Source organism: Plasmodium vivax, chromosome 12 (assembly GCF_000002415.2).
Source record: "Plasmodium vivax chromosome 12, whole genome shotgun sequence".
NCBI classification, from domain to species: domain Eukaryota; phylum Apicomplexa; class Aconoidasida; order Haemosporida; family Plasmodiidae; genus Plasmodium; species Plasmodium vivax.
In genome coordinates, this window is record NC_009917.1 from 2,339,965 (window position 1) to 2,353,501 (window position 13,537).

Consider the following 13,537-nt stretch of genomic DNA (forward strand, 5'->3'; position numbering starts at 1 on the left):
CACACCAGATCAAAAACTCCTCCTAAATGGAAGGAAGTGACTTCTTGAAAAAGTTGGCGAACAGGAAAATTCGCAGAAATTACAGCATACATCCTGAAAATGTAATTTTTTACGATTATTTCAACAATTTAAAAAGGAAGGCGATTGCTCAGGGATACACCAATTTGGTTATCTCTTTTAAAAAAATTATGGGCTCCATTTTGAAGTACCCCTTGCCAATTAAAAATAGCCTGGAAGCCTATAAATTAAAGGGGGTTGGTAAGCGATTTTCCTACTATTTTGAAAAGGCCCTGTCGCAAGATGCTCAAGAAAAGAAGCAAAATAGTATCCACAATGGCTGCGTCACATCGAATGAGAATTCCTCTCAAATTTACACCCACATAAATAAAGTCATCACAAGTGTGGACCGTTTTTTGAAGGAGCTGGACAATGAGGTTTATAATTTGAGGAGAATCGGCGAAGAGTCCGATGATAGCATTATGAGGAACATCAAGGAGATCAGAAATGATTACTCGAACAGTGACTGCAACCAGGGGGAGGTGAAAAGGAGGAAGCGGAAAGGTGGAAAGGAGAAGAAAGCATGCGCCCATCCAGCTGAGCGGGTTGACAAGGTTGGCCAGGTTGACAAGGCTGACCAGACTGATCCTTCCGATTGCGCTAATCGCACTGCCAATCATGAGAGCAAGCGTGGCGAGAACAGTTGCCCTCCGGCCAACGAACTGAGCAGCCCCCCACAGTTGAGCACAAACTCGTACACATACAAAAACAGCACCAACATCAATGGCTACACAATCATTTCGAGCAGCGCCGTAAATTACGAAAACTCCTTTTTGGGCGATGATGAAGCATCGACTCAAAAAGGGGGTCCCCCGAATGAGCGAGTGAAGAAAAAGAGATTCACTGGCAAAAATAAAGAAAGCAAAAAAACGAATGAGATCGAATTGAACGATTTCGAAAAGGGAGTCATGACGTTTCTCGACAAGTATGAAGATTTATATGACGACTGTGCTGTTAGCAAGGAAGAAATAACCATCGGATTTTTAAAATATTATAGGAACTCTGAAAAAATAAATTTCAGGAAATTGAGTAGGCTTATAAAATTGGAATTCGTAGAGAAGGTAGACATTTGGGAAAATAAGGCAAGTGGTGGCGTTGCCAAAAAGAGGCACCTCCTGGATGACGTGCAGGAGACACCCAGCAGTTGCGCGGCATCGAATGTGTTATCCCCCTCGAGTGTGTCCAATGCGAAAAGGGCTAAAATGAAAATCGTTAACAAGGTGAGGTTGACCGTAAAGGGGAGGGAATTCCTGCGGAGGGGGAAGCAGGAAAAGGAGAAGCAGAACGGGGAAGAGCCGAAAACACTGGAAGATCCCCCCCACGCGGATAACCCCAAACCGAGGGACCCCACCGCAGATGCAGCAGAAGGGGAAGAAAAATCTACTTCTGAGAGAGACAAAGAAAATAAAGTGAGCGAGTCAAACCACATAATCAAATCTGAGGACAGTTTCAAAAGCGCTGAATATTTATCTACCAAGATGAACGAGTCGGAGGAACGACTAAGGAAGGAAATTACCTACAGTGATGGTGAAAATAGCCACTTGTTTGGAAAGGGCAAAATTGTTGGCGAAAATCTGTTTGATGATTTTTTCCCCCTTAGACATGGTTCAAATGGACACCCGGGGGGGGTACTACACGATCATGAAGAAGATAGTCCAGCGGGGGGGAATAATACCAAGGAGGATTACTCACGAAAGGGGGGTGCCTCCTTTTTGGAGAGTGAACTTTTGAGCAAGTCTGAGGGTGCAAACTGTGGTACCTCCTTTGACATGGCGGTAAAGGATCAAGCGGGTAACTGTCCTCTGGAGAGCGGAGGAACCAATCAGGCAGAACTGGCCAACAAAGTAGAAAGGATTCGTGACGAATGGGATAATCCGCTTAACTCTGTCTGCGAATCAACCATGCCGTGGAAAGAAGAAAAAAATGATCTCGCCAATTTTGAATTACAAATGGAAAGAAAAAAGAAAGAAATTAGAAAAAAGTTGAAAATAAGTTTGAGGGAAAAAATACAAAAAAAAAAGAAAAGGGATGAAAATAATTTATGGGCTGAGGAGGACCAGTCGAGTAGCAACTCTGATGAGTCGGAGAAAGGCAAAGGGGAAGATAAAGTCGAAGGGGAGGGAAGTGGCCTGCCCGAAAGGAGTTCCTCCCAGGGGGGGAAGCAACCCAGTGGTGTAACTGATGGAGTTAAAAGATCTCCAGACGGGAACAAGCCGAATGGGGATGAGCAGAGTGAGGAGGGTTCCCAACTGTTTCGCAGCTGGGAGAACTGCAAAGTACAACCATGGGAGGTGAATATAAGTGCTCCAGATTCAGCAGATGCTGAGACAGAACTGCATATTAGGAAAATAAAAAAAGCACTCTCCCGTGATGGGAATCACAATATTAGTGAAGACGCTCGCGAAAATGTTTTTTTTACCATTGATGGGGATACATCGGATGAGCAAAGTTTTCAACTCGGCGGTAGGGAGGGCAGCGAAAGAGGCAGATCAGTGGGGCCGTCTACCCGTGACAATCTCCAAATGGAGAACCCCCCCCAGTGTAACCTCTTTTGCAAAGGGATTACATCAAATTTGAGCAACAACAAACAACCGCGCAGTGATGACGTAATCGATTTGTTTGCAGAGGAGGGGGGAGATGCCTCTTGTGGGCGTATTTCCTCAGTTGGGGGTAAAACGGAGGGGAAGCGAAAGTGGAGCGCCTCGCTGGATAGCGGGGGAGGAGAGTTAAAAAGTGAGCCAAAAAGGAGAAGAAGAAAAAAAAAAGGGGAGAAGCGGTTGGACGAAGAGGAGAAAAACGCTCAATCAGGGGAGGCGAGCACAAAAAAGAAAAGAAAAAACGAAAATGACCACACGAGGGGAAGTCCCAAAGGAGCGCGTAAGTTAAGCCAAAAGGCAAAGCGAAAGGAAGACCGCGATGCACACCCTGATGGGGATACGCACACCGAAGGGGGCGAGCAAGTGACCTATGGGCCGTATGAAATCGTCATGGTGATCGACAACAGAGACATATCAGGGACGAGCCAGGAGCTGAATGAAAAGATGAAAAAAATATTCCAACGCAATGGGGTAAAATACCTAACTAGGAACCTGCCCCTGGGTGATATCATCTGGTTGTGCAGGAGGAGGGTGTATAATGGAGCTAAGTCGAAGAGGAAAAGGGGCAGAAAAGGTGCGAACAAGGAGAAGCAGCGCCATCACGAATGGAGTGGCGAGGCCAGCCAAATGAGCAGCCTACGAAAGAGCAACGCTCACTGCAGTGGAGGTTACGACCGAGGGAGGGAGGACCGGCGGGAGGGAGACAAAAAAGGAACCGCGACGTTCGAAGAAAGTGCTGCATGCGAAGATACCGCCGCGTGCGAAGAAAACGCCGAGTACGAAGAGCACGTATTAAAGTGGATAGTAGAGCGGAAAACCCTTAACGACCTAAGTGCAAGCATAATCGACGGAAGGTATGATGAGCAAAAATATCGCCTCATGCGATCGAAAGAAACCTCACATATAATATACCTCATAGAGAACAGCAACAATTCGTTTAAGAATTACACCAGCTCGACTAGAATTTCGTATGAAACGCTTCTAAATGCTCAGCATAGTATTCAGTTGGTTAGTGGGTTCTCCATTTTGACTAGCCAAAGTCTGACTCACACCTTTTTTTTATTGGCTGAAATGCACACAGAGATTGTAGAAAGCATCCGTCTGCTTGCTAACACGGGGGAAGGAGAACCCATAAGACACACCAACGAGTTGGAGGTGTATTTGCGAGACAATGCATCCGAATGGGACCAGTGGAACAATGACTCTAAGAAATCGAAGAACAATTTGGTGAAGGAAGTTTTTGGGAAGCAACTGCGATTGATTAATATGTGCGGGCCTGATGCTACGGAGTTGATTTTGTCTCTGTGGCCTACTCCGATGAAGCTGCACGAGGCGCTCAATAGGTATACCCACGATGGGATTTTGGCCGAGAAGATCAAGCGGATTTACCTCAAACGGCGCGGCCTGCTGGGGAAGCGGCGTGTGAAGTCTCCCGTCGATGCGAACGTATGGCCGGAATGTTTCGCCCCGAGGGGGTGGTGCTATGGTGGTGCTGCGACTATGTTATGCCGATGCTGATGGCTCATTATATGCAAAGCATTCTGTGCCCACAGCGCATGGCCACCGCGCAGTGGCAGTTAACACGTATAATAATACGTATACTAACTACTATATGCTTTTTTTCCTCGTGCACCCCTTTACAGCTCATTGCGCAGCTGCGGCAGCTCTATGCCCCGGACTCGATTTAGGCCACCAAGGGGGGGAGAAGGAGAAGAGGCGGAAGATGTGGCGAAGGATGAGGCGGAAGATGTGGCGAAGGAGAGGACCCATGGGGGGTGTCCCCCGGATATAGCCCCCACCTGACTGTATGGAGCAGCACCTTTTCGTGCGGCCATTCGTTCATTTGTCAAGCTGTCACCCTGTCAATTTGTCAATCTGTCATTTGTGAATCTGTCAACTTGCCAATTTGCCAATGTGCTTTTTTTTTTTTTTAACTTTTTTTCCTTCCGTGGCTGCGGCGCGGACCGTCTTATCCAAAACGCAGCGAGCGAATTTTAAGCAAACCGGGAGTAGGCCTTTACCTCTCTGGTGCAGAACAAACAGGTTTACCGCTCACACGAGGGATGATTATGCTCGTCATACGGATCAGCTACTCCCGATTTACCTAACCGGTATGGTACATGGTAGCCGCGTAAACGTTCACAGCACTTCGCACATGAGGTACTGCGTCCATTGGTGGAGAGCAAATGTGAAGAGGGTCGTTTGCGGGAAAGCATGTGCTGCTCTCTGCACCGTAAGCACGGAGTGGTTCTCAATGTAAGAATCAGGCTAGGTGATTGGGGTGCCTGCGTTTTTATTTTTTTATTTTTTTATTTTGTGCGCCATTACAACGGTGGCATGGTAGGTTTGTAGTTACTCGCGCGGGAAAACGAAAAAAAGGGAGAGGTGTATAGAGGGGGAGCGGTATAAGGTGATGCAAATGGGGGGGAGAAGTCGTGGAGACAGAGGAGAAAGAACAAACATCACGTGTGTGCTCGCGCTAGGGGGATGACATTTACATAACCCCCTATCACGCAGCGCGTAGCGCGTAGCGACAACGGGAACGACAAAAAAAAAAAATAATAAAATAAAAAAAAAGACTCACACGGTAGGTATGTACAACCCCATCCATACACCCTGCATAAATTTTACGTACATATGCGCGCACTATTCATGACGAAAAAAGGGATTTCAGAACATCATAATTCATCTTGGTTGACATGCTCTTGTCTGACTTTTCTAAAGCCATTATGACGGAATCTCCTGTCGTTTGTTCATCCAGAGGGTGGTCGTCATTTTCTTTTTTCTTCTTTTTCCTACTCTTCTCTGCACCCACACGGTCAGGATGGTATGAGGACCTTTTCTTCTTCTGTTTTTTAAGCTGCTTGTAGTACTGGGGAAAATAGCTCTTCATCATGTCATCCCATATGAGCATTTTTCTTTTTCTTTCCTTTTCGGAGAGGATGATATTTTCAATTTCGCTATCGTAAAAGTCGGAGAGCGATTCGTTCAGTTGCTCTAGGGATGCATCTGAAGGGATGTCAACCCCGTTTGGCGGTTGGCTTTCCACAGTGTTGGAATTATTTTCGAAAAAATAATTAAAGTCTGAGAGGATACTACTAACATGGTTTACATCCTCGTTGTGGCTGCCACTCGGTTGGTCAATTCGGTTACTCTCTTTTGCACTTTGGGCATACTGTAGAATGTTAAAATCGTCCACGTCGTTAAGCAGGTGGCTCAGCTCCGAGTTGAGCGTTTCTTTGAGTGTGCTACAGTAGGTCGTTTCGGGTTCATTGTTTAGGCTCTCCAGCCCGTCATCCATCTGGGGGGGGTTAGGCAGTGCATTTTTTGCAAGACAACCGTTGATAGCATCAGCGGGGGTGGGCTTCGTCGAGTTCTGCTTCTCATTGCGTAGCGGGGATGATAAGCTCACATCTTGGCACCCCCCATTTGTACAATCACCATTTGAGGGTATCAACTCTTTGCCGCTAACCACGGGGGGGGTTAGGCAGGAGTCCAAATCGGACAAACGATTTATACTCGCGATGGACACGGTCGATTTGATGGCAAGATTGCTGGTTAGCTCATTTTCCTTTTTAACCTTCACTTGGCTGTTACTGTTGGAAGGGGGAAGTTTCTCCCTTTCGCTGCCCTCCCCGTAGTCACTGCCATCACACTGGGAACTATTCATATGTAAAGAAGAGACTTTCATTTTTAGGATGTCGGACTGCTTCTCTACATCTATGGTGTTGATAATCTTTTTGGCTAGCTGGTCTAAATCGTTACCCTCTGGGTTCTCATTACAAATTTCTTCTACGTTTATTCCGCTGTTCGTTAGTGTCTCTCCATCATCCCCCGTTTGGCTCTCTCCAAGCGTACTTCCACTAGGAAGGCAGCTACCTATGGTGCTATTCAACTCGCTGACGTGGCCAATTCCACGGGTGCTACCTCCATTTACACTGCACCCTGTGGTGGTGGCAGTGGTGCCGTCCTCCATACCATTACAGGAGGAGCGACTATCCAAGAGAGTCAAATTGTTATAAGACAACACATCATCCGCATCGTAACAATTGCCACTGTTCATCGTGTTGTTTAAGGAAAAGGAATCTTCGTTACAGTTGGGAGAGTAGGTATCATTGGTTAGGAGCTGCTCTGAATTCTTCCCACACTTCGCACTTGCAGCGGAGCTGAAGATCTCCTCGCTATCACACAGGGATGCTGCTTGGTTATTCCTCAGCATATCTTGTCTGAGCTTCCTCTTATTAGAAGCAATAACACAAGGGGGTAGCGAATTGGACGGCATATCATTCAGGCGCACTCTATCAAAGTCAGCGGCCTTCATCTTAGCTGTGCTCGTGTTCTTAAATTCGGACAAACGCTTGATGATGGTCGGATTGGATATCCTCACAATGTTCGCAATAGTATTCGAATGAATAAAAATGCCATGCATTCTCGTAGATATTAACAAGGCGGCACCACATAACCCTGTGGGTCTCCTGCCAGTACATATCCAGTCCCTCGTCATGGCCTGAATGAGCTTTATCCCTGTGTATGTAACTTTATAAATGGCATTTTTTAAATTTAGCTTATGAGCAAAACGCTCCAAATAGAGGGAGGGGTCTATATTAGGCACACTGATATGAAGCAATCGTAACAACTTGAGGAATGTTTTTCCTAGTGGCTTCACAGGCGTCTGCAAAATGTCACTGAAATCGATTAGCATCACGGGGGATTTCTCCCTTCTACATATGGTATACAGACAGGACGCTGCTACGTATGAGTTGTTTCTCCCCATGGTGAAGTTCCTCTGCAGAGCCATCAGGTAGATTCTCTGCGCAGCTTCCACGTGCTGCGTCGATAGGTGCAAGTGGTCCGCGATTTTCTGAATGTTAATGTACCCCTTCTGCAAGGATAGCTCTCTGCTCTCTCGCACTCCCCACGAGAGGATGAACGATTTGTTCCCACTCGCGGGAACGAACTGTCCGACCTGCGATTGGGGGGGGGGCGGCACGGTGGATGCGTAAATGAAGCGTGTCAAATGGGCAGATCTAACGCGAAGCGTGCAAATGGAACGTGTTAAATGGGCAAATATAACGCAAAGCGTGCAAACGGCACGCGGGGCACTACTTGCCAGCGCTACATGCCGCCAATACACGCGGCCACTTCTTACCATCGAAATAGCCCCATTGTTATTCTCGACGAACTCCAAAGATTCCACGATTTTGTTCTCCTCCAGGACGGAGCCACACCTCAGGCAAATCACCTCCCCTTGTCCTTCGTTCGTCTCAACATCCGTGCTGTGGCAATTTTTGCATACGACTTGATTCACTAAGGGGAGGGGGAAAAAAAAAAAAAAAAAAAAACATGTGCATCACGGTTGGGGATTCGTTCTATTCTCGTGAGGGGGAGACACAGTTTGCCCCCCGCGGGAAAACACACACGCATACGCAAGCGTGCAGAAGTTCATGCAAATGCACATGTATATGCAAATGCTCATGGGAACGGCTTTCCCCCGCTTGGCTTACTTTCACTGGCGGGGATTCATGAGGTATACACGGGGTTGCTCGCAAAAGGGGTGCGGGCGATGGACGTCGCGTCGAGCGGCCGAGATCGGGCAGGGCTGCACTACGCTCAGTCACCCTTCATCTAGCGGACAGCTTCGCACGAGGGCCTTATCCCTACGGGCCTACTGCCTCTAACAAATTGGACGTGCCTCTCCGTTCCAAGCACCTGTGCGTCGGAATGCGCGCTTCGTTCTTTCTGGCCCGCTCGGCTTAACCTTTACTCGGCTTCATCCGCTGGGCTTCCCCTGCTCGGCTTCCCCTGCTCGGCTTCCCCCTCTCAGCTTCCTCCTCGCCCTGCTTGACTCACGATTCGAACTTGCTAAAGGCTCGCCACTCCATTCAGTCGCTCTTTCCAATCAGTATGCGTTAAAGAAGAAAAAAAAAAAAACTAGAAAAAAAAAAAAAAAAAAAAAAACAACACTAGAAAAAAAATAAAAAAAAAGGAGCTTGAGGCGATATTTTTGAATAATCAAAATTTTGGCAAATGAAAAAAAGTTAACCGTTTTTTTTTTTATAATACGTGCTAGAGTATACTACAAATAAATGAGAGAAAGTACCAAGGGCGTGATTCATTCGGATAAAAAAATTTATACAAGTTATTGTATACCATCTGTACATGCAGCATGTACATTTTGCCTACCTGAACAATCTCGCGAACGCGCGGTAAGCGAAAAGGAACGCGCCTTGACGGTTGCGTTACCGCCTCTGGGGAAGCTGATGAGTTAAGAAGCGACGAACTGATGAAGCGAAGAAGCGATAAGCTGATTAACTGACGAAGTGGCGAAGCTGGGATGAAGAATTTTTTTTTTCTTTTTGCCGCACTGGTATACACGTTGCGCGAGGTAATAATAGCGCGTCGATAAAATATTTTTTATTACTTTTGGAGGGTTCGCACTGATTCCGTGTACTGCTCAGTTAACGAAGTTGGCTCATGCCGCCTGCCCAGCTGTACGGCGAAAAGTATGCTGCGCTGCTACGTACACTACGCCGCCACTGCGCCGTCACTGCGTCATGTTGGCATCCTCTGTTCATCCCCCGCGCGTTGGCTTAGCCTCCCCCAGCCATGTCATTTCTGCAATTTTCCCACTCGCTGGCTTTCATCCGCGCGCCGCATAAAAGCTGTACGTTTCTATGGTATATATACTTTTGTATATATATTTTTTCGGCAATTAAAAGAGCGTGCCGCGTTATGCGACCGTTACCGCTGATTCATTCCCGCCCGCACAAGTACATACCTGTCATCGCCGCTGACCCATTTTTTATTTAACGTCCACCTGGGGGAACACCACAAAAAAAAATGTTATATTTTGTAACGTTCAGAAGAAGAAATTTCCCTACATGGGAGGAACTGCACTGTCATGTTTGCAAAAAAATAAATAAATAAAATAATTTTTTTATTAAATTTCCCCTTTTTTTTTGGAAAGTAGGAGGAAAAAAAATGGAAAAAAAAAAAAAAAAAAAACTAATTCGTGTATGACACCACATCAACGGGGACGTAAAAATAAAAAAAAAAAAAAAGGAAAAATCTTATATGCACAAAAAAATTTTATTTTATATTTTATATTTTTTTTTTTAAGTTATTTTTCCAATTTGAGCACACAGGGGAAGTGAAATTTCGCGACCCCATCCGGTTGTTCGCAAAATGGTCATTACTTCTTTGCGCAACCCTTTTGTGTGCCAAATGTGGTCACATTTAAATTTTGAACGACTGCCCGCAATGTCGTGGACGTACATCCACAAAATTATTCGTTGAATGGTCAGAAAAAAAACTTCGCCAACGCGAGGGGGAGGGCAAAGGAGCATTGGCAAAGTTCACGTGGGTGTATTAACAGAACATCCGCAAAAATGTCATACTAGTGGAATGCACATAAATACACGGGGGGCTATTCTCCAAATGGGTGGAAATGCAAAAAAAAAAGGTGCAGGTGGGTAAGTGCCTATTCGTACGTGTACTTATATACGTACATATTTACACCCCGCATCGTATTTGCCACCTTTACACGAGAAAAAGAAACCCCCCGCATGGCGTTTCAACCCTTCCGTGATGTGGCAATGCCGTAGCTGGTCAGATTATCCGCACATCCTGTTTCTCCATGGCAGTCAAATAGAGGTGAACATACGTCACCCAAAAAATGGCGAACGGGTGAAGCACGAGGGTGGGGAAGCTACATCACCCAATCTGTGCAAATCACCAACATGTGAATGGTTCGAAAGGAAAAAAAAATAATCACATGGCGTTTGGATTTTCCAAGTGAATAAGCACTTCGGCAAAGCGTCGCCTTTTCATGCCAGAGGGGCAACATTTATAACCGTGGGGGGAAACGCGTCGTATAGCTAGCCTTATTCTTTCCCCCTCCCATCGACGAAGTGAAGAAAGATGGAGAAAACGCGCTCCCCATTTGGTACATTACAAATTGTTCACAAAAATTAAAAAAGAGTTCCCTTACGTGGGGAAGTAAAAAAAAAAAAAAAAATGCCCCTTTTTTAATCCATATGTAGCAATTAGCCATACATTTGACGAGAGAGCAAATTACGGAGCGGCCGAACGCACCATTACGAGAAGGCGCTACTACCGCGGCGTTATTTGTGCAAAGATAAGCACATTCTTGTTTTAAGAAGTAATATCTTTTGAGTCACCAAAACGATTAAAGTGCTTCCCCCTCCCCCTTCCCTGAGGTGGTCAAAATAGCCAATGCGTAACGCATGATCGCTCCGTTTGCATACCCCTTTGGGCATTTTTTTAAAACCTTCCCATCTCGCTGCATCGTTTTATGTCATACGGGGGGTAGGAGCAGTAACGTGATAGGGAGAGTATGTTTCGTTCCTACTCCTTTTTTATTCCTCTGGTTTCACCTTCAAAGGGGGAAGCATATTTCTTTTTCCATTTTTTTTCCCCGCATAACATTTCAAGTCTGCATGCACATGTATATAAGTGCACACCCAATTATAAATCTTCAGCGAGCGCGAATGTATTCTCGCTGCCAGCCGTTTTGCGCAGAATCGGCTTATGCGTTACGGAAGAAAATGGGAACTTGAAATGTTTTGAAAACCAGTAAAAAGGATGTTCATGCATAAGTGTTTTTTTTTTTTTTTTTTTTCCATTATATTTACATCACAATGAAGTGCACAATTCCGTTTTGCCTACTCACCATGTGACTAGCTTATTACGCCGCGTCGAAAAGAGCATTTTTTTTTCACGCGAAATTTTTGAACCGTGCAAATGGCGAAGTTGCTTAAGCGCAAAAATGAACACACTGCTGTTTAAGTTTCCGCTTCGCTTATTTCGCTTCTTCACTTTTCTTTGTTTTTTTTTTCATAAAAGGGAAAGTGTTTCCCCTGTTTGACATAGACAATGTGAATGTATGCACACGTGGAGGGGAGAGAGGGGCACATGTGCCGTTTTACTTGAGAGAATTATTTTTGGCACGAATTCGCATAGGGGTGGTGGATGGAAAAAAAAAAAAAAAAAAAAACACACGTTTTTCACAATTGTGTAGCACTCATCACCGAATTTTAACGATGTCCATCATTGTTAAGGGGATGACCACGCAAGTGCGTGCAAAAGAGAGTGCACATGAAGGTGCATATGTATATGCGCGTGCAATTGAATATAGCAAAGGGGATGAGGCATACGCATGTAGTATAATAATGTGAGCATATAAAATGAACATATTCCTGCAAGTATGTTAAGGAAAAACCTCAATAGGGAAAGTGCAGAGAAAAAAAAAAAAAAACTCCCCATTTGATTAGGGCTCTATTTATTCGCCCCAAATGAGCTGAGAGCATACGATACTTCGTTCCCATTTTTTCTCTTCCACTTGTTGTGTTGAAATACCTTATGTGCGATCTTCCTAAATGCACTCCTTCCCTATGCGCTTACTTTATTTTTGCAATATGTTTGCAATATTTTTGCAGTATTTTTGCTTTATTTAGCTTAACATTTTGGCCATACCGATTCGAAAAAACAAAAAAAAAAAAAAAAAAAATTCGATCGCGCTGTCACTGCTTATGCAAGTGCATAATGTGAAATGTGCGTTGGCAATTCTTTCTTCAATGTTTTTTTTTTTTTTTTGTTTTTACTTCTTCTTTTTTATGATTTTTTTTGGAACGGGTTTCTTCACCTTTTTTGTGACGGATGGCTTTTCTTTTTTCGTCTTGGTGACTTTTTCCTTCTTATTAATTCTGCAATGAAAAATAACGCAAAAAAAAAAAAAAAAAAAAAAGTGAATATTAATGTTAATGTTGCTTGTTAAAATGGCTTGCGCAGGCAATTTTTCGGAATGCCCATGCTTGGAGGCAAAGAGGAGCAACACATTGCAGCTGTTTATATACACATGAGCCTTTTTTTTTTTATCCAAATGATGCATGTAATGTGGAAGTGTATTCATTGATGGATGGATCATTAATTTACAAAGTTGTTCATGTGGGAGGGGAGAAGTGCAAATGGTGAGTTACACACACGGGAAAGAAAAATAAATAAATAAAAATAAAAGTAAGCACGAACTATCGCATGCAAGGAATGCACACAGGAGTAGCTGCAATGCGAGTAGTGTCACGCAAATTAGCACAAAACGGGAAAGTAGAATCTTCGGGAAAACCACAATAGGGTGATGTGCCAGCGGATAAGTTAATCAGATTAGCAAAGTGGAAAATGCCGTTTGGGCATTTTTAAATTTTTTTATTATTTTTTTTTTTTTTTCCCTTCCAGATGGTAAGGTCATTCCGCAGTGTAATACACATGACGTAAAACAGATAAGATAAAATAAAATTTCCACATTGACTTGTGTGCAATCGCACACGTGAGCGATGGAACAGTTGCACAGTCACTAAGTCGCGTCGCGCAACGCGGTATGCTCTATCATCTGTCATACAATTTTTTTGGTTTCAGAATTGGTTTCCTTGGCGCGGCTGCCTTTCTCCTTGCAGGTTTTTCCTTAGTGGATTTCGTCACATTTTTAGTTGTTAGCTTTTTAGAAATTGCCTTTGCGCCTCCCTTTCTTGCAACCATTTTGGAGAATTGATGAATCTTTGGCTAATCAATCTGGAGTTGCAAAGTTGTCGAATTTGCGCGCACGCGCGGGGAGGGGAGCGACCGAACGGGGGGAAAAACAAAAAATGGAGGAGGGAAAAATGCTGGTATGCGAAAGGTGTCAATTGTGTAGTAAAATGCGTAAAAAAATACGTGAGAAATTAAGTGGAAAATTAAGTGGAAATTCAGGTGGAAAATGCGAAAGGGGAATCCTGAACAAATGGAGCAGAGGAAAAGTCAAAGTGAAAAGCGCAAAAGGGGCGCAAAAATGACACAAAAATTACGCAAAAAAAAAACGAAAATGTAAAACG

General features: G+C 44.5%; 3 protein-coding genes across 3 annotated transcripts, besides 6 other annotated features; 1 reads left to right on the forward strand and 2 right to left on the reverse strand.

Moving 5' to 3' along the window:
• Positions 1 to 26: 26 nt before the first annotated feature.
• Positions 27 to 4,342, forward strand: PVX_118020 (hypothetical protein, conserved; the record flags this gene model as incomplete). The annotated part of the gene is made up of 2 exons (XM_001615846.1): positions 27 to 4,100; positions 4,298 to 4,342. 2 exons carry the CDS (start codon positions 27 to 29, stop codon positions 4,340 to 4,342), a joined length of 4,119 nt encoding a protein of 1,372 aa, XP_001615896.1.
• Positions 1,000 to 1,028: a microsatellite.
• Positions 3,556 to 3,577: a microsatellite.
• Positions 3,792 to 3,815: a microsatellite.
• Positions 4,212 to 4,238: a microsatellite.
• Positions 4,343 to 5,304: 962 nt separating the features above from the next.
• PVX_118025 (transcription factor IIIb subunit, putative) lies at positions 5,305 to 8,279 on the reverse strand (the record flags this gene model as incomplete). The annotated part of the gene is made up of 3 exons (XM_001615847.1): positions 5,305 to 7,620; positions 7,804 to 7,961; positions 8,273 to 8,279. The coding sequence occupies 3 exons, from the start codon at positions 8,277 to 8,279 to the stop codon at positions 5,305 to 5,307; spliced, it is 2,481 nt and encodes an 826-aa protein (XP_001615897.1).
• Positions 5,329 to 5,365: a microsatellite.
• A 3,994-nt stretch (positions 8,280 to 12,273) lies between the features above and the next one.
• Positions 12,274 to 13,205, reverse strand: PVX_118030 (hypothetical protein, conserved; the record flags this gene model as incomplete). The annotated part of the gene is made up of 2 exons (XM_001615848.1): positions 12,274 to 12,379; positions 13,069 to 13,205. The coding sequence occupies 2 exons, from the start codon at positions 13,203 to 13,205 to the stop codon at positions 12,274 to 12,276; spliced, it is 243 nt and encodes an 80-aa protein (XP_001615898.1).
• Positions 13,206 to 13,338: 133 nt separating this feature from the next.
• Positions 13,339 to 13,364: a microsatellite.
• Positions 13,365 to 13,537: the final 173 nt, after the last annotated feature.